The 21,045-nt window shown below is 41.7% G+C and overlaps 1 protein-coding gene across 9 annotated transcripts in view; it reads right to left on the bottom strand.

Moving 5' to 3' along the window:
* Nucleotides 1-5,956: 5,956 nt before the first annotated feature.
* RSRC1 (arginine and serine rich coiled-coil 1) overlaps nucleotides 5,957-21,045 on the bottom strand; it is a 350,934-nt gene continuing 335,845 nt past the window's right edge. For 4 of the 9 annotated variants that reach the window (XM_084847365.1, XM_084847366.1, XM_084847359.1 and 1 more), the window contains one exon: nucleotides 5,957-20,656. In XM_084847365.1, coding sequence (XP_084703491.1) covers nucleotides 20,564-20,656 — 93 coding nt within the window. In that variant the 3' untranslated portion in view covers nucleotides 5,957-20,563. The remainder of the gene's footprint in view (nucleotides 20,657-21,045) is intronic. The other 5 variants (XM_084847368.1, XM_084847360.1, XM_084847363.1 and 2 more) reach the window with 4 other exon arrangements.

The raw sequence follows: 21,045 nt of genomic DNA, 5'->3' as shown, positions 1-21,045 counted from the left end.
GAAAAAACAATTTGATAGTAAACTTGTGAGTTTCTGCTCACAGAAACAAAACAAAAGGAAAAAGGGATAGGGGAAAAAACAGATGGGGCGGGGGGGGGTAAATGAAGGTGCTAATTATATAAATATTTGATGGCCAGGTGGAATGAGGAGAAGCCAAATGGCAGTGGGTCCTAGCTGTACAAGGGAGTGTGCTGCCCCACCTTTTCCTCTGCTGCAGCTAAATGGAGTAGCTGCTAACAGGAAAGGAGAAGCCAAATGGCAGTTGGACCCAGCTGAGGTGATTGAGTGGGCAAACTCACTTCTCCCTCTGCTAATGCCAGTATTTCTCAGCTGCTAGCAATCCTCTACTTTCCTGGTTGGTAGGCAAGGACTGTATTCCACCTTGCCAGCTAACATAGGCATTCACGGATACGTTATTCCCCATAATCAGCGTGTTACAGTCTATAGTGTGGATTCCATGTCCCTTTCTTTAATCTTCAAAGGGGACAACTGGACCAGGATTCCATCTTGCAACAGTAAAATTAGTCCTAATTATAGTGTGCAGAATCTACACACTTTCAACTGCTGGGGTGTATTATCTCATATTTGCTATTGCTTGGATATATTATTTTTGCTGTATCCCACACTGTTAATTAAATAAATAATGTATATTGCATACATCTGTAGTTGATGTCCAGAGGCTTGTGTCATAAGTAAGTTAATTACAGAACAACGTCTCTCTCTTTCCCCTACAATTAATAGAATAGTAATGTGAGGCCTTTGGCCTGCTGTGGATAGTTATTATTTGTTGATTTCTCAAATATATTTAGTTTAATTTAATATACACATCATATTTCCCCCCTCGCAACATGATATGCCTTCTATAAGAAGGGAAGACAATGGAAAAAAAGCAAAATAACAAAATATGGACAGAAAGTAGAACTTAAGGAAAGACAATTGTAATTCAGGGACAAATTATCTAAGCATTAATGTACAATAATACCTTTTCTGAATTCACTGTATATCCTCCTTGTGAAGCCTCCATTTTTTCATTATATGAGTAATGATTAGAAGCCTTCCAGGACATTTTGTACAACAAGATTGTACGTCAAAATCCATAAATGCAGCCCTGAGCTCTTGGGAGGAAGCTCAAAACAGAAATGGAATGGAAGGTGTAGCCAGGTAGAACTAGTTCAAGAATCTCTTTTTAGGAGATGGAATCCCCTTCCCAATTCATTCAAGTCTCTGAAATTTTACTGTTGTGCAAAGAAGGAGGAGCTTTAGAAACTTAATTCTTTTGGATGTTAGAGTCTCCTGTTAGAAAGAAGCTCATTATGAGAGGCATACTAACATGCTAACGTCAGTAGCCCATTTCCAAGAGTGATGTCTCTAATTGCTCAGACCTTTTTACGATTGTTGTCTGATTGAGTCAGAGTTCTTTTATGCAGATAAAAAGGATTTTGGAGGAAATAATCTCACAGCTACAGGATTGTCAGTCTGGAGGGCATTCCCAATGAGATTAATGATGTCGCCAGTAATATATGAAAACATTTGCATAAATGAGATTATAGAGTCTGCAGAAACCTGCCAAGTAGTATTCATTCAGAGTAAATATCTTTAATTAAAAGTTTTGAGGTATTTTTATTCCTGAACTAATGAGTTCTGCTGCAATTCCCCTTAGGAATTAATTTACCTTATTAATTCTTATTAATTTCCAAGATATGGCTATTTAAATCTTATTCAGAATTGGCACCTCGTTAAGCCCATTCATCATGAACAGAAAGCCATGTTACAATATTGATGTATTGTTGATATTAATATAGTATTGTTAAATTCCATAAAAATTATCTAGAGGGTTTCTTTTTTTTACCAAAAACAAAGGCTACAATGTACAAAGAACCTCTCCTGTGAAAGCTCTCCTTAAATTAATAGCATGGATAAGAGCAAATTCCATTAATTTCAAATATGATGTGTGAAAGAGATTCATAATAAACGATACCTACCTGCTCACCCACCCACCCCATTTATATCCCATGCTCCCTCCAAGGAGGGCTGAATACATATATTTTCCCATACAATCTTGTTCAGTCAAATGGCCTGGAAGACATCCAGTCATTCATTACTCACATCATGAGAAATCAGGAAAAACAAAAGTGTTTCACACAGGGAGATTTCACAGGGACTATATACAGTAAATTCAGATGAGTAATTGTAAATTAAAATTTGGGTAATTTCTCCCTGAATTATATAGCTTACGATGCATTCAAAATACAACAAAACAGGCAAGAGTTATTTGGGAGGAGCAAAGGTGTATAAAAGTTTTCACCCAGACCTTAGATGTTGCATCTTCCAGCCTTATTCGAATTTTCTTGGCCGTTGCAGATCTCTGAGAAAATGGTTGCTGCAGCAGATAGATACTAGTCCCTTACAGGGTGAGGCTTTCTCACTTGGGCTGCCACTACCAATGTCTCTCACACTTTGGGCTCCTGGTGGCAGGTACAAGAGGTGCAGGGGGAGCAAAGGTGATTACAAGCCTCTCCTGGTCATCAAATGTTCCAAATGCCCAAGATAATTAAGCAATTGATCTTTGCTTAAGTTCTTTCTGTCCATATTTTGTTATTTTGCTTTCCTTTATCTTCTGCTTCTTATAAAAGAAATATGTTCAACAATGTTCCCAAGGAGAAAGAGACGAAAAAGATGTGTATATTTAGCTAAACCAAAACCGCAGAGACAAGAGAAATGTACTATGGAAACATTCAGAGAAAACATTGTACAGTCATTGAAGGATAGCCAACTATCAGCTGCTTGAGATTCCCGCCCCGCCATCCATTATTTTTCATTAGCGGGACTGAATTAGATCTGAAGGTGAAAATTTCATTATGGATCATGGATACACTAGTCTTGAGTATGTAGGTAAACTTCCAGTGAACACTGAAAAGTGGCAACCAGAAACCAATGCAATTTTACATATGCTTACTCATTAAATAAAGTTGTTAGCTGGTTTCTTTGGCACATTTGCCTTTTAACTAATTTATAGATGTTTTCTTCTTCCAAGAGTAAACACTAGATTAAGTAATTAGACTGAAATAGTAGCATGTTACATATACAACATGAGAGACTAAAAAGAAGTATGAAGATTGGGTTGTTGGATGCCACCTTCTGGTTTAAGATGGAATTAACATACTAAACAACATTTATAGCATCACAGGAATATCTGGGGTTTCCCACGTTAGGCAAAGGATGGCCAACTAGCAGCACACAGACCTTTGAAGCAGTTTAAACTAGCTCTTAGTGTCCCTATCACATTTTAACCAAGGTATGATGAAAGGGTTGCCCAGTTTGTTATAAAAGAAATGTCATCAAACAGCAAGAAATAAATGATACTCTGTACATGTACATACGGCAAACCTTGTATGCTGTATGTACATGTACATATTTGTACATAATGCTGTGTCTAACTGCATGCGCTTCTTAACTTGAAAGCCCTTACTGACAGATAGTGCCAGCTTTATCATGGGGCCTGACCATTTGTGAAAGAGTTGGGCCATTAGTTTTATTATTTATATAGCACCATCAGTGTGACTGGCACTTCACAGATAAGACAAAGACAAACTCCTGCCCTGAAAAGTTTACTAACTGAAAATCAACACAGAGAAGGCAACAGAGGAAGGGAGCAGAAGACAAATGCAAGGGCAAGCAGGTAATAAAATATGCATTCAGCTCAGATACTCACAGGAAAGTTGGATTTTGAGAAGGAATGTGGGGTGGGGGGGAAGAGAAGCATTATGCAAGTGTTCTAGGAGTCAATTCCAGGCATTAGGGGGCAGCGAGGGAGAAAGGGCAAAATCTTATAACGGGGAAGATAACCTTCAGATGGCAGAGGGAGCTGGCTAACGGAAAGTCACAGGCAAGAATATAATGGAATTCAATTATTAAAAACCTGGCACTTTAAGACCAGAGTTTAGAATAGAATAGAATAGAATAGAATAGAATAGAATAGGTTTGTCTGCATCCTTCTTAAAGTGGGGTGCCCAGAACTGGACACAGTCCTCCAGATGAGGCCTAACCAGTGCTGCGTAGAGGGGAACTAGTACTTCCCGGGATTTGGAAGCTATGCTTCTATGAATGCAGCCCAAAAGAGCATTGGCCTTTTTTGCAGCCACATCACATTGTTGGCTCATATTCAGCTTGTGATCGACAACAGTTCCAAGATCTTTCTCGCTTAAAGCTTTGTTGAGCCATGTATCCCCCATCTTGTAACTGTGCATTTGGTTTCTTTTTCCTAGGTGGAGAACTTGGCATTTATCCCTATTCAGTGTCATTCTGTTGTTTTCTGCCCAGCGCTCCAGTCTATCCAGATCACTTTGAATTTTGTTTCTGTCTTCCAAAGTATTAGCTATCCCGCCCAATTTGGTGTCATCTGCAAATTTGATCAGCATTCCCTGCATCTCCTCCTCCAAGTCATTAATAAAAATGTGGAAGAGCACTGGGCCCAGGACTGAGCCCTCCGGTACCCCATTCGTTACCTCTCCCTAGTTTGAGAAGGTCCCATTGATAAGTACTCTTTGAGTCCGATTCTGTAGCCAACTGTGGATCCACCGGATCGTTGTTTCATCTAGCCCACTTTGAGAAAGTTTGCTCATCAGGATATCATGAGATAGTTATGGCTATCTCATGTTGGCTCAAGCTCCACAAAGCCAGGAAATTGGAAGCTAAGGCCGATGTCTTAACATCAGTAATCTGTTGTCACAAATTGTGCTTGCTTACAGCTTACCTTCCATGCGCCCACACCTTTCCTTGGTCTTCCAGGCCCAAATCCAGATGGGGAGGATGGTGTCAAGGGCTCCTTGAAGGGCTCTCTCAGTCTAATCCAGTAGCCAAGTCCAGACGCAGACAAAGGGATTCTTTTCAAAGCTTTATTCTTCTTTTACAATTTACAACTCTACAGGTAGCAACTAGATCTGAGCAGCAGCATCCCTATGACCTAAGTTGGAACAGTTGGTCCCCGTTTGAAAGGCAATTACTGGCAGCCCCCTGAATATAAGGACTAGGGAGAATCCCTCCCCTTTTCCCTTGGATCCTCTGGGCGCAACCGTTCTTTGAGCGCCAACCGGGCGCTACGCCTCCTTTCCGCGCTCTCCATTTGGCGCCGCTCTCTGTGTCTGCGCCGCGCATCCAACCAGTCTGCTATCGGTGCTGGGTCACTCCCTGGACTGCTTTCTAATCTAGGAATGTTGGTGGGAGGAATCTCTGTCAGCTGCGGGCCCTGGGAAAAAGGGGCGCGCTCCTCTCCCAGGAGCGACTGCTCTTCCTCCAAATCAGAACTACTCTGGGATTCTATGGGCTCAGTGTCTACCCTGACAGATGGACTGCCTGAGACCAACAAAGATATCACATGGTGTCCTGGTTTTTATTCCCTTATAAAGCCCCTGATCCTTACTGAATTATTAGAGGAACCATCCTGTGAGTTGGCCTGTACCTGTTTGTAGAGATGGCAGAGAATTCCGCCACGGATCTCGGGGAGGCCGAATGCCAGTGCATTCGCCCCCCCGAAATCTGTGGCGGAACGGCCTGCCCCCCCGCGGATTCCCCCGGGATGAGACTTACCTGGGGCGGATCTTCCGGGCGGCGGCTGCAGTGGCTGGTCTTCCGACCGGCTGCTGCCACCACCATTTGAAGTTTTGTTTTTTACACAGACGTGATAGGCTACGTAAGTTTTTACGTAGCCTAAAACGTCTGGATAAAAAAAAAAAAAAAAAGGTGTATGCAAATGGCAGCGGCTACGGCTGGCGCCATTTGCATTCCTTATTTTGGGCTGTCTTACTCTACGTAAATAATTACGTAAACTAAGACGGCAAAAATAAGCGGAACGCAAATAGCGTCCGCTATGCTATTTGCGTTCCCCTTATTTTCGCCGTCATAGTCTACGTAAATATTTACGTAGATTAAGACGGCCAAAAAGAAGGAACGCAAATGGCGGTGGCCGTAGCCGCCACCATTTGCATATGAGGGTTGTTGTTTTTTACCCAGAGCCCTCCGCGGCCAGAAATCCGGCTGCGGACGGCTCTGGCCTGGCTGGGCCTGGCCAGCTGCTCTGCGGAGCTGCCACGGAGCACAGCCGGCCAAGGAGGATTCCGGGGGGGAGGAACAGAGCGCCTCCCCCTGGCCAGGATTCCGGGGGGAGGGACGGAACGCCAACCCCCCACCATCAGCATAATTCGCAAAAGGTAAGTGATTTTAGTAAATCCCTACGTTTGTTGCTTTTGTCAGTAGCTAGCAACAAATTGCATTGTTAATTATTAAACTGTATAGCAATTTAGGGAGGGGCATTGTGTTGTCAGTGTGACACAAGACACATGATTTTGGAGGCAGAGTTCTGGATAAAGGGGAGGCAGCCAAGGTGTTGAGTATGGAAGATCAGAGAGGAAATGTTGCAATAGTCAGGGTGGGACATGATCAGAGGATGAACCATTCTGCTAATAGTCTTTAAATAATTTTTAATAAGGGGAATGAGAGGCAAAGGCATATTTTTGCAATGTTATAAAGGGAGAGGTGGCATGACTTGGTGATGGATTGAATATAAGGAGAATGGGAGAGGAAGGAGTCAAGGATACAAACAAGGCTTCATGCATGACTAACAGGGTGGATGGTGACATTGCCAATGAGTATGTGAGGAGAGAAGGACCTGGGAGGAAAGGTGAGAAGCTAAGTCTTGACATATAAACATCTGAGACACTGATGAGACCTCCAAGTATGAATTCATGATGAGTAAACTCCCCTCAGCTTGATTTAGAATCATTTTCTGAGCTTTCCCATACAATGTTTTTTAAATATTCATGTTATTTTGTATTTTTTTAAAAAAAAAGCTCAGAAAAAGGAACGAGCTCTTCCTTCCCACCCACCCCCCACTACCCTCTTATAATCGGGGGCAAGGGCTAGTAAAAGGTGGCAAGGGCTTGTTAGAAACAGGAGGAGCCTAATTGCAGAGGAAGGGGTGATGGTTTGGCATCCTGTTACAAGCCACAGCCAAATTTGAAGCATTTTACCCTTATCTTCAGCCAAAAAGGACTCCTAGAGAGGCTTACAAAACAAACTAATAAAACAGTCCCTGCCCTCAGGCTTGCAGTCTAAAAGACATATAATGAAAGGGACTGGAGTGAGAAGGGGAAAAAAACAAAATGGTGGTGGCCAAATGGATGGGCATATACCCTATGGAGGGTCGGGACTTGTGCACATAATGGGATGAGGCTTTCCAAGAGGGAGTTTATATTGCAAAATCCCTCAGTTCTGAATGATTAGACATGTTGGAGGAGCTGAAGGCAGAGTCAAGGACACCTAGGTCACAAGACGGGCCCAAGACATTTTGCTGGCTGACACCCCATCCCCATGTCATGTATTCAAGGCTGCCCAAGTTGTTTTGGCACCTGAGACAGAAAATCCAATAAGTACATTTCCCTGGGATCAGAAGCTACAATAAAAATAAATTAAATAACAATTTGCTGCCCTCTCATGAAATCCAGAATAGATGCCTGAAATAGCTGCTTCACTCTGCCTAATGGTGTGACCGGCTCTGCTACAGCACAAAGGAAGTCAGGCAGAAGACAGCAACCTACTGTATCAAAAGTAGGTGAGATGAGATGAGAATGATGAGAGAGGCAAATACATGGCTATCCCCTGGACCACTTTCTGGAGAATCAAGTGACCTCTTCTAGACCATCACAAGAATTATCCTCATCATTTTCCAGGTTTGTTTGGGTCCCTTTTCCTCACTCTGTAGATTATTGAGAAAGATAAATTCAGTCACACAAATATCTGAAGACGAAATTGCTTCAAGAAACAATTATTGCAAAAAGTGATTATAAAAATGACACGAAGAACACTGAAATTACAGAACTTTCAGAATGCATATGGTGACAGAATTTGATTGTGACTGACATGAAGCTTCCAAAAAGCAGAGGGATCCCAGAGCCTCTACCACCTCTTGCCAACTGTTTCATTTAATTCTCTTTCCCCTTTTCTCATTCCCAATCACTACTGTAAACGGAGACATTTTTGCAAATCAGAAGACTGAAAAATAATCAAGCTTGTGAAAATTACACATATTTTTTATACTAACTGTATATAAATTCAAGGGCAGACTTGTAGACCCTTTTTGTAATGTCCTCTGGAACACACTACAGTTGTGTTCAAACTGACAGGGATCTGAACCACCCTGAAAGAGATAATCTGGTCTCAGTTCTACTTCACATGCAAACTAGACTGATTTTTTTTTTAAGAGAACAACTTTTGAAAACCAAACTCCAATTATAATACAAAATATCCTGTGCATCCTTGTGTGTGTGTTTGGCTGGACTAGCCATATCAATAGACTGCTTATTGCATAAGACCTCTCTTAATAACAGTCTGTAAATTACTTGAACCCTCTGTGTGTGTGTGTGTGTGTGTGTGTGTGTGTGTGTGTAGGGAACCCTTATATGCTATTCCCCTTTCCCCCCTAGGTTTTGGTATCCAGTGGGCACTAAAAGACAAGCAAGAAATCCTTTACACACACCACAGAAAACAAACATATTTCCCAGGGTTTCAAGTATTACACATTAATCACTAATAACAACATTTTTAAAATCTCCATTAGTAGATCTGCCATTCATCATGATTGCATAAACAGAACCTACACTGGGACTAACTATAGATAGATTCATCATTGATTTCTACAGGTTCTTGACACACTTCCACTTATAAGTCACTTGCAGACCCACTTCCTCCCATCACATATGAATTAGAGGATCATCAATAATTTACAAGTAAATAAATAATGCTTATATACTTCAGTCACGGCAACAAAAATCTTTTATACTGTGTCAGAGGTCAGCAGCCTGTGATGCACCTCTCAGAAAATATTAATAAGGTTGCAAATCTAAAAAGCAAATTCTTGTGTTGGAACATTTCTGTTGTTCTTTAAGGAGATATGAATATACAACCAGTACTGTTTATTAGGTTAATGGAGAACAATGACTTCCATACTCATCATCATGTCAATAACCACATCACATACCTTAAACATCTTTTGCAATAAGAGATTTTAGTGTAATTTATTGCAATTTTTATTGCAATGAGGGGTGGAAGGCTAGATAGAATTGGGTCCAGTTGTTAACAAACAGGATACAATAAGGAGAATTGATGAATACCGTGAGCACCAAAGTCCCCTAGTTCAGAGTAAATTCCACGTGGCTGTTTCATAGAACAATTGGAAAAGACACGCTGTGCCTCCACACAGAGAATACTATCATACATGTAGATAGCCTTCAAGTTTACTTAGAAACTATACTTTGTTCCCATTGTGAAGGGGTGTTTTTGTAGACAGAATAAGCATTTGCCTCACTAGAATCCACTATAGAATCCATTATACTTGTGGGATTCAAGTGATTATTGAGATGGTAACATCCCAGTGGCTGGAGGAAAGGAAATCAGCCTGGCTCTGTTTACCTGCCAGAGCTTCAACAGCTGCCTTGACTTTATCCAAGCCAGCAGATCTCTCATCCTAACAGTCAGGGCCTGGTGAATAGCTGCCTACTGGAGCCTTTCTGAAGGCACTCAGAGCAGCAGAAGATGACGCTGGCAGCAAATCACTGAAAGAAGAGACTTACGAAGAAAATGCATCAAGTATCAGGAAACAATGGAAGAATCCGAGTACTAGAAAGAGAATGTTTTATTTTGTGCTTTCTGATGCATTATTCATTGTAAGATAACATTTTTTTCTTAATTACTAAGAGCACAAAATGCAGTACTGTCTGGAAAGAATTAGTAACAGAAGAACATTTCCTTTCAGTAGTCTGCTGTAATCCAAACCATCCATGGCAGGATACACCATTATTAGGAGCTCCTGGGGCCAGAGCCAAGAATCCAGTTCTGTGCGCAGATGCCCAAGTGGCGGGCCACCAGGACTGCAGTTTGGAGCATCTGCTCAGGCAGTAAAGGTTTTCAGTACTGGGCAGGCTCTACCCATGCAGGCTGGCCATTGGCTCTGCTTAACAGGAAGGGCTGATGAAATCCTACCTCTTTCGGCTTAAATTTAGCCTGCACAACCATTGTTTCTGGCTCTTGACGTGGTCTGATTCCCAGCGCAATTCCTGGCTCCCACTGAGCAGCTGCCTATGGTTCAGCCCTCACAATAATTGATGAGGGCCAATAAGCCTCTGTAGATTCACTTTGAGGAACTATCAACAGAAAAATACACACTTTTACTAGATAACACTGGATGCAACCAGATGGTATGCAATAATGGCTCTGAGCCCTTTTTTAATAAAGCTGGTCCATACATTTAAGGTAATTCTAAGGTACCATTCATTTCAAAGATGGAGAATCAGAATGCTACCTAGTTGGCTGCCTTTAGCATAACACTGATTAATTTAGGAACATAAAAAGAGCCCTGCTGGATCATGTAAAAGGTCTATTAGTCCAGCATCCTCTTTCCACATAGTGGGCAACCAGATGCTTGTGGAAAGCCCAAAAGCAGGACATGAAATACCCCTCTCCTGCTGCACATTTCTCAGCAACTGTATGCAGAAAAATCCCAAAATATTGGCAAAGAAAATTCAGAGAAAATCAAAAGCGAACATTGGGGAGATAAGCATAAGAGTTCTCTCCATGCCTAAGTGAGGGCTGCGGTGTATGGACTAGGCTGCAAACATGTGTTGGGGCTAGGCAAATTGGGAGCCCTGACACTATTGGGAGAGAGGAAAAAACAGTTTGGGATAAGCTTGCAAGACTGGGGAGGAAAGGGTTTCATGAGGCTTGTCCTAACAGCATGTGATGCGATCAGGCTAGTTCTGGTGCACAGCTACAACAACAAAAGGGGATGGTAGGATGGGGTTACCTACAGTTGGATACAAACACACACTCCAATTTCCAGTGCCTTGAGCATGCACTGCTTCCTCTCAGGAAAAAGGACAATCTTGAAGGGGCATTTCTTTCTAACCACAATCATATCAACTGAATCTTCCTGAAGACTTGGCTGACTGATGTGGGCATACAGAACACACATGGGGAAGCAATAGGAGTTTCAGCTGCGATCCTTCCTACAAGTTGATCAGGGAAGGCTGCAGAGTGACGTGGTTTCCAGCCAAATACTGTCCAGAATTAGACTGAATTGTATCACACTTTTCACAACATACAATAGAAAAGGGAGTGCAGAATAGGAGGCTTCACTTTGTAGATGACGGGCCTCCTGAAAATAGGATAGATCTGTGAAAGATACCTTTCCTTAGGTTTGAGTAACCAGTTCCTGAAACTGAAAACTGAGGCACACCGAAACTCCTAGGGTCTCAGCATGAAAAATAAATCTGTTTTAAAAAGAGGTCACAGTGGGTTTTTGCTTTGGCAAGGTGAGAACCTAGGCAGCCAGACTGTGGGGTATCTGGGCAAAATTGGTGGAGCAGGGTGACAGCAGTGTTCTGTGCCTCTTTGTGCATCTATCTGGGATTGCAAAGGCCAACTGAAGCAACGGGCTCTATCTGGGATTGTCTGGGATGAATGGAGGAGATACCTGGCCCTGGGTGGCCACAGAACTCCAAAGTTTGCCATGCTCCAGGAAGCAGGTTGGAATCATGAGTGGGGAGGCCAGGAGACTAAAGTGCTTTCAACAGCGTGGTCCCAGTATGTTACTGGTCCAACAGCCATGAATAGATCCAATTGGGTAAACCAGCACAATGAGAGCTTGAAACTCAAGGTTCTTATACTGTTTTAGCAAAGGTTACCAAGTTGCAATGGGTACCATGTCTGACATGACAAAGAAGCTAGGGAATGATTCCCAGGTGGTCTCAATGACCAGGCTCACACGATTGGTAGGCAGTTAACAAGCCAAGTGGATTTGCATAATTACCCTCAACACGGTTTGTTGCATCATGTGAACCTGGCCAAGGTGAATTGTTGGCATGGGTAGCAAGCCACCCAGAACCCATGGGCTGTTGTAAAGTTCTGGGTGGCTTGTTTTCTGTGGCAACAGGTCACCCTGGCTGGGTTCACACAGCACAATACCAAGGGGTAATTACACAGCTACCAAGGCTAATTATGCTAATCCCCTGGCACGCAATCAGCACGTCCACTGGGGGCAAGGAAATAAGCCACTGATCATGCAAACCAGGCCAGACAGCTATTCCAGGCTGAAAACAAAAGGTTGGGGCAAGTCGTGGCCGGAATCATCACAAATGTCAAAAGAGGGGATTCGGGATGGGCAAACCAATCAAGAAAGTGCTGAGCCTACAGCTATTCAAAATTGTGACCTTTCCAAAAAATTGAGAAATTCCTAGTTTTGCACCTGGACCAATCATAAATTATACCTGGGGAAATGACTTCAGGGCTGACGTATGTGTGCATAATTAAATTAGCCTGGCTCGGGGCTTCTGAATATGTACAGTTTTGATTAGATTGGTGCTGCTATGTTTGGCCTTATGTACGTGACCTGCAGCGGTTTTAAGCAACATCTTTTTTTGCTGTCAGTTTTCCCACCTCTGCCTAGCTTTGCGCTGGCAGGGTTTCTTAAAGTGACCATGTCCATGCCTGCCAAATGTTACGGTCACAGTGCCTGCCCTAACACTGAGCAGCCTGCTAATAGGCCTCTCTGTGTAAGAGGAAGAGGGATTTGCTGCTATAGCCAGTTAGGAGGCACATTTGGTTTTTGTTGGGGAAGACAAACACCAAGAGATAATATGTGGGGTTGGACCACCCCAGTGCTTTCCCCCTACTTTTTAACAAATAGACCAAACTTATATTTGGTTAAGATGGGCTTCTAGCACTGTAATATGAGGTTATGTTTTATAGTTACTTTATATAAGATGTAACACATTCCAATCCCTTGGGAAGGAGTGAAAATATATATAACTGTGGCAAATCAAACAGATCTTTAATATTTGTACCACCTTACCTCCTCTGCCCAATTAGGAAATTCAATCATTAGATTCCTCCAAGAAAATTTTGGTTTAAAACATGGAATTCCAATTACTAATGCAATGCAGCTTGGCCTCTTGGTACAAGAGTAATTAGACTGGTCTAATCTTTGAGATTTCTCAGACTGGAAACAGAAGTGCCAAACAATTAGTAATTGATGATTGGCTTTGGGTACTCTTTACGGTTAAGAGAGAAATCCAAACAATAGGTGCCAAGTTTTGCACTTGGGGCACCATGGGGTCAGTGCCTATATTGGATTTATAGTGACATGAAAACAATTAGTTTACTCATAAAAACAGGAATGTGATCAGACAAGGTAACAAGGAGGACCTTCTCAGATCATAAATATAAGAGATGTGTTTTGAGAATACATACAAGACAGGATGGAGAAATAATTCTTGTATCACAAACAAGCCTATAATGTCATGAGATTCTGGAATGTCATTACAATCATTTATCTTGATAAGAAGTAATATTATTTAGACATGAGTGATTTAGAATAAATATATCTTTAGGAATGTAGCTGAATGGGACATAAATAAATTAAGTAAAAACAAGCTAAAGGTATTTTATAGCCTCCAAAAAGTATTTAAAGGAGACTTCAAACACACAGCATTGGGAGCTATCCTTTTGGATCAACCACACCCAACATGTCGCCTGTAAACCAGGTTAGTAAACGTGAAACTAACAATTGTTATTGCTCTACTTAGAAGCTTTGACTTAAGATGATGTTGAATGTATTATCTGTTTGATTTATGCATGTATTGTTATTCTGATATTTTTAGAATAAAGAATTAAAAGTCAAGTCTTGTCTGAGAGTGTGATTCCTGGAAATAGAAAATTTTGTATGCCCTACATCTAGAGTGAAGAATTTAATAGTACTCTAAGATGGCATCTCATTTTATGTGTGGTTAAACAGGTAGTCTAGGGTTGCCTACATACTGGTAACATATTTTGAAAGAATCTCTGGATGAGGACATGCCACATAACCCACTTTCCAGATTTCACTTCATTGATTACACTACAACAGAGTAGAGCATTTTGAAAAGTATTACTCTGTTATAGAAGGACCATTTGTCTACTGGCAAAGCAACTGAGAAAAAATGCATGCGATCACACACTAGTAATAGGATTAAGGTAGTTTCAGTAGTATATAGATTAATGAAAATAGGCCTACTTATTATTCAACTAGTTATATTACTGAATAAAGCAATTTGTCTCCTACTCCTTCAGCTTTCTACTCATCTTTCATACAAGAGAGAAAATATTTTAAGGGATAAAACAAAGTTTGGCTGGCAATATGATGCTTCAAGAATGAATGTGCTTTGTATCTACAAATATATGGGAGAAGATATAAATATGATCTAATGCCCTGAAGCTGGCTGGGAAGATTAGGAGTGCATAATATGACCCCCATGAGCAAGTATTCTTGCCATACTAAATGCCTTTAGCTTATTGATTTGTTTTCTATGCCCACCTTGCAATTGAGTATCTTAAAATCTAGCCAGCATTGTCTGATGGGGAATCAGGTTTTCTTTTTTTCCTTCAGTGAAAGTAAATAATCAGTCATAAGCCTTTTGGGCATCTCCTTCTGAGTTCTGTATATATATATATTTTTAGCACCTGATGACAGCAAATAAGTTTCTTATTTTACATTCTATGTTAGTCCTAATAGTTAAAATATGTATCCAGTAAAGAACATATAAAATTTATAAGAATATATAAAAAATATATCTAGCAGATCACCTTCCCTCTATATACCCAGCTTCCTTTAAGATGTTTAGAGGAGGCCTTGCTGATCTTTCTGCGACTGACAGAATGTCTCCATGTAACATCTTGGTGGCTGGCCTTCTTGGTGGCGGCATGCGCCCTCTGGAAAAGCTTCTCTCATGCAGTTGGAGACGTAGAAAATGTGGTATGTTTCAAATGCCTCCTGAAAACTCACTTGTTCACCCAGGTTTTCTCTGGCTTGTTATTAATTGCAATTAATCACATGCTCTTCTATCTTACTGCTCCTTGTATTGTTTTATATTGTTATTGTAACTGGAATTGTTGTTAACAGTGTATACTGAATGTGATTTTTAATATTTATATTTGAACCACTTGGGAGCAATCCTATCAGGAGAGGCAGCTGCCTCCAAACTCAGAGGTGACTGCCTATCCAATGCAGAGCAGGCGAAGCGCAGAGGGAATCTTCTCCCCTGTTCTCCACCCACCCTGCATTTGCACCTAGACGGCCAATTTCAGCTGTCAAGCTGCAGGACTTCGGAGCGTGGATGACACATAGGAAGTGTCATACCAGCACTTCTGCACTCCCCACCCCTGGGAACATCCCCTTTTGCCCCATTCCATGCTGCTCATCTGAGTGTGGAGCCCAGGGATGATCCGCACCACTGATGAGGTGGCAGGGGAGGGGCGGGGAGGCAGTTTTCTGGGAACTAACCTCAGAGCGCGGGCTCTGAGGTCAGTTTCTGGAAACCGAACAATCCTATGGCTGTCTAGCTGCTGTCTAGCGGCCATAGGATTGCCCCCTTAGGGATGTTATTATATTAAGAGGTATTGAAGTATTACTGATAAAGAAAGAAAGAACTCATTGAGCATGAACTGGGAAAAAAGGAACAGATAAGATTTTATATAATGTCATTCACTTGTAGCCTTCAATAATTTTCTCAAAATCCCTCAACTATTAAGAATTCAGAATTTTAAAAAGTAAATTTTAAGAATTTACTGTTGGTATTGTATTGGAAAATGGAAAACATCTAATAAACTGTTAATAACAAAAAAAGAATTCAGGCATTCTTAGTACATAGCTCCCAAGCGTCACCAAAAGAAATTATTAGCCAGAAAAGCTAAAGTAATTAGCTTGTGTAAAGGAGGGTTTATTAGTTAGAAGCTGTAGATCTCTCCACCCCAGCCCAATATATATATCCCATAATAATGCAATGTAGAAAAGGGGCCACATATACATGATCCCTTTGTGCATAACTCAGCACCTAATGCAGCATTATATTTTATACACACAGGAAAGTAATTTATCATAGGAGAAAAGGGATGGGACCCAGAGTGGCCTGTGTGTTTGTGAAAAACAATTCCTTGTGCACACAGGGAAATAGGTAGCCCATTTTTACTTCGAACAGCAATCCCGCTTACCCCATCATGGTGTTGCTCTAGAGGTGCCCCCTAACCTCTGGGAGGCACCAATGTGAGGAGAAGCTGAAATGCCCTGGTTGTATGCAAAATATCACATGTACCACTTTGTATCTCAGCCAGCATCCGGGATACTCTACAAAGTGAACACCATAAAATATGAATAGCTGCTTTATAAACTAATGTTAATCTTTCACTTAGTGGCAGTTGGCAGTGTCTTTAATATGACTTAGCCTGCCAGTGGTGATGTAAACATTTCTGAATGTAACTGAAACTTGAGAATGAAGCATGTATAACACAGAATACTCAATGTTTAAAGAACCTGGAGTCTTAATATGGTATACTTTAAAACTACATTTTTATTCTCATGTATAGTTTAGGGATACTGGGTGCCTTTCCTATACAATTGCCAGATTCCAATTCTTGTCAAGGAGTTCCATGTCTAGACTTCGCTGCAGATATTTTGTAGTTGAGCATCAGTGGGGAAGGTAGCATAGACTCCAGTGGTATGTCTCATTTTTATTGCACAGTGCTACTAAATAGTATCCCCTTCATGGATCACTGCCTTGTTGTGGCGAAGGGGCTTGCGTAACTCAGTGAAGCCATAAGCTATGCCGTGCAGGGCCACCCAAGATGGACAGGTCATGGCAGAGAGTTCTGACAAAATGTGGTCCACTGGAGAAGGAAATGGCAACCCACTCCAGTATTCTTGCCAAGAAAACCCCATGGAACGTATCACAAGGCTAAAAGATATGATGCCGGAAGATGAGCCCCTCAGGTCGGAAGGTGTCCAATATACTACTGGGGAAGAGCAGAGGGTATTTCCAAGTAGCGCCAGAAAGAGTGAAGCGGCTGGGCCAAAGCCGAAAGGACACTCAGCTGTGGATGTGTCTGGTGGTGAAAAGAAAATCCGATGCTGTAAAGAACAATATTGTTTAGGAACCTGGAATGTCAGATCAATGAATCAAGGTAAGCTGGAGGTGGTCAAACATGAGATGGCAAGATTGAACATCAACATCTTGGGAATCAGTGAACTAAAATGGACAGGCATGGGCGAATTTAATTCAGGTGACCATTGTATCTACTATTGTGGGCAAGAATCCCTTAGAAGAAATGGAGTAGCACTCATAGTCAACAAAAGGGTGGGAAAAGCAGTACTGGGGTACAATCTTAAAAATGATAGAATGATCTCAGTACGAATCCAAGGCAAACCATTCAACATCACAGTAATTCAAGTCTATGCCCCAACCACTGATGCCAAAGAAGCTGAGGTTGATCGGTTCTATGAAGACCTACAACACCTTCTAGAACTAACACCAAAAAAAGATGTCCTCTTCATCATAGGGGATTGGAATGCTAAAGTAGGAAGTCAAGAAATCACCGGGATAACAGGCAGGCATGGCCTTGGTGTACAAAATGAAGCAGGACAAAAGCTAATAGAGTTTTGCCAAGAGAACACGCTGATCATAGCAAACACTCTTTTCCAACAGCACAAGAGACGACTCTACACATGGACATCACCAGATGGTCAGTATCAAAATCAGATTGATTATGTCCTTTGCAGCCAAAGATGGAGAAGCTCTATACAGTCAGTAAAAACAAGACCTGGAGCTGACTGTGGCTCAGATCATGAGCTTCTTGTTGCAAAATGTTGGCTTAAATTGAAGAACGTAGGGAAAACCACTAGACCATTCAGGTATGACCTAAATCATATCCCTTATGAATATACAGTGGAGGTGAGGAATAGATTTCAGGGATTAGACCTGATAGAGTGCCTGAGGAACTATGGACGGAGGTCCGTAACATTGTTCAGGAGGCAGCAACGAAATCCATCCCAAAGAAAAAGAAATGCAAGAAAGCCAAGTGGCTGTCTGATGAGGCTTTACAAGTAGCTGAGGAAACAAGGGAAGCGAAAAGCAAGGGAGAAAGGGGTAGATATATCCAACTGAATGCAGATTTCCGGAGAATAGCAAGGAGAGACAAGAAGGCCTTCTTAAATGAACAATGCAAAGAAATCGAGGAAAACAACAGAATGGGAAAGACTAGAGATCTTTTCAAGAAAATCGGAGATCTCAAGGGAACGTTTTGTGCAAAGACGGGCATGATAAAGGACAAAGAAGGCAGGGACCTAACAGATGCAGATGAGATTAAGAAGAGGTGGAAAGAATACACAGAAGAACTATACAGGAAAGATCTGAATGTCCCTGATAGCCATGATAGTGCGGTCACTGAACTTGAGCCGGACATCCAAGAGAGTGAAGTCAAGTGGGCCTTAGGAAGCATTAGTAACAACAAAGCTAGCGGAGATGACAGTCTTCCAGCTGAGCTATTTAAAATCCTAAAAGATGCTGCTGTTAAAGTGCTGCATTCAATATGCCAACACATTTGGAACACTCAACAATGGCTGCAAGACTGGAAATGGTCAGTTTACATTCCAATTCCAAAGAAGGGCAACGCCAAAGAGTGTTCAAGCTACCGTACAATTGGGCTCATTTCACATGCCAGCAAGGTTATGCTCAAAATCCTACAAGCTAGGCTTCAGCAGTATGCGAACCGAGAACTACCGGAAGTACAAGCTGGGTTTCGAAGAGGCAGAGGAACTAGAGATCAAATCACCAACATTCGCTGCATCATAGAGAAAGCAAGAGAATTCCAGAAAAACGTCTATTTCTGCTTCATTGACTAAGCCTTTGATTGTGTGGATCACAACAAACTGTGGCAAATTCTGAAAGTGATGGGAGTACCAGACCACCTTACCTGTCTCCTGAGAAACCTGTACGAGGGTCAAGAAGCAACAGTAAGAACCAGACATGGAACAACCGAGTGGTTCAAAATTGGGAAAGGAGTACGACAAGGCTGCATATTGTCACCCTGCTTATTTAACTTATATGCAGAGTACATCATGAGAAACGCCAGGTTGGATGAATCACAGGTCGGAATTAAGATTGCTGGGAGAATTATCAACAACCTCTGATATGCAGACGATACCACCCTAATGGCAGAAAGCGAAGAGGATCTCAAGAGCCTCTTGTTGAGGGTGAAAGAGGAGAGTGCAAAAGCTGGTTTGAAACTCAACATTAAAAAAACTAAGATCATGGCATCTGGCCCTTTCACTTCCTGGCATATAGAAGGGGAAGAAATGGAAGCAGTGACAGATTTTACTTTCTTGGGCTCCAAGATCACTGCAGACGGTGACTGTAGCCATGAAATTAAAAGACGCTTGCTCCTTGGGAGGAAAGCTATGGCAAACCTAGACAGTATAGTAAGAAGCCGAGACATCACCTTGCCGACAAAGGTCCGTCTAATCAAAGCTATGGTTTTCCCAGTAGTAATGTATGGCTGTGAGAGCTGGACTATAAGGAAGGCTGAGCGCCGAAGAATTGATGCTTTCGAACTGTGGTGCTGGAGAAGACTCTTACGAGTGCCCTGGACTGCAAGGAGGTCAAATCAGTCCATCCTAAAGGAAATCAACCCTGAGTGCTCATTGGAAGGACAGATACTGAAGCTGAAGCTCAAATATTTTGGCCACCTAATGCGAAGAGAACACTCTCTGGAAAAGACCCTGATGCTGGGAAAGACTGAAGGCAAAAGGAGAAGGGGACGGCAGAGGATGAGATGGCTAGATAGCATCACCGATGCAATGAATATGAACTTGAGCACGCTCCGGGAGAGAGCGCAGGACAGGAAGGCCTGGCGTGCTATGGTCCATGGGGTCACGAAGAGTCGGACACGACTGAACAACAACAACAACAACAAAATAGTATCCAAACACTTTACGGTTGGATATAGCTTAACAAGGAGATATGTTTCCTTTGAAAACAGCCAAATAATCACTTCTTCATTTCCCTCTATTTGCCTGTGTTCTATATTCACAATAAATTATTCCACAGACAGCAAAGCATATGATTAAAATTTGATAATGACAACATCAAAGAACAGAAAAACTCAGACTTGCTTCTGTTGAGAGAGAGAGAGAGGTATATAGTTTAAAGTCTTTGACAGAGAGACATCTCATTCTGGGGAACTTATTTATTTATTTAAAAATAAAACAAAATAAGAAATGTCTAATTCTGGGTAGATTTCAGTTATCAAGATTTCATTATAAAGAAATTGTATCACAGTTGTCAAATGGCTTGAGAAAAGAACCCCGTTAAGTTCTTTCTAATAGGCCTGGATTCCATCAGAAAGCACAGACAAGATCTCTTGGCTGCCTTCAGGACAGTGCCTCAGCAGTTCTTCTGATGCTCCCTCATACCCCACCTTCATTCTACCTGTGCATTCTACCCACCTACATTCCACCTGTTCCACCAGGCATTCAGAGAACACATAGTTACATAATTACAGTACTGAACTAAAACAAATTTGGCATCAAACAGAGACCAGGTTAAAATCTTCTTTTTCCCATCAGCCATATTTATTTGGACACTCATCCAATTTTCTCACTGGAATTTTATAGCACAGAAGACAGTGAAATTCTGTAGGCTATTTAATTCACTCAGGCCACAGGACTGCCCATTAGCCTCTCTTGTCGAAGAGCAATCAGTCTCTGGAACCATCTTTCTTCTGCTTCTGCCTTGTCAACAAAGAGCTACAAGAGAAGGAAAAAAGGTACAACTGACTGGGGTTTGAGAGTATTGGAAATACCCTGTGACATTTATTGTCAGATGTCCTGCTGAGATTGGGGTTTGAGAGTATTGGAAATACCCTGTGACATTCATTGCTAGAAACCTTGAACAATCAGTACTGTAGTGGGAAATGTACATTCAAATAATCTAGTCAAAGTTAGGATTGTATTGGTTTTTCTGTAGATGTTCAGCATCTGTCAGACTGTGGCATAATTTGCACCAGAGATTGAGTACATTTACACAGGAATGTCCCCGAGTATAAATCTAATACCTTTCCCTCACTACTAAGTAACTACAGTGTGGCACTAAGTACATTCAGTGGCCACACACCTAGGTAGGACTGAGGTCTGCC

This window comes from Heloderma suspectum, chromosome 3 (assembly GCF_057233095.1).
Source record: "Heloderma suspectum isolate Gila_16-S chromosome 3, 16-S_ref, whole genome shotgun sequence".
Classification (NCBI taxonomy): Eukaryota; Metazoa; Chordata; class Lepidosauria; order Squamata; family Helodermatidae; genus Heloderma; species Heloderma suspectum.
This window is presented reverse-complemented; position numbering and strand designations above follow the sequence as displayed.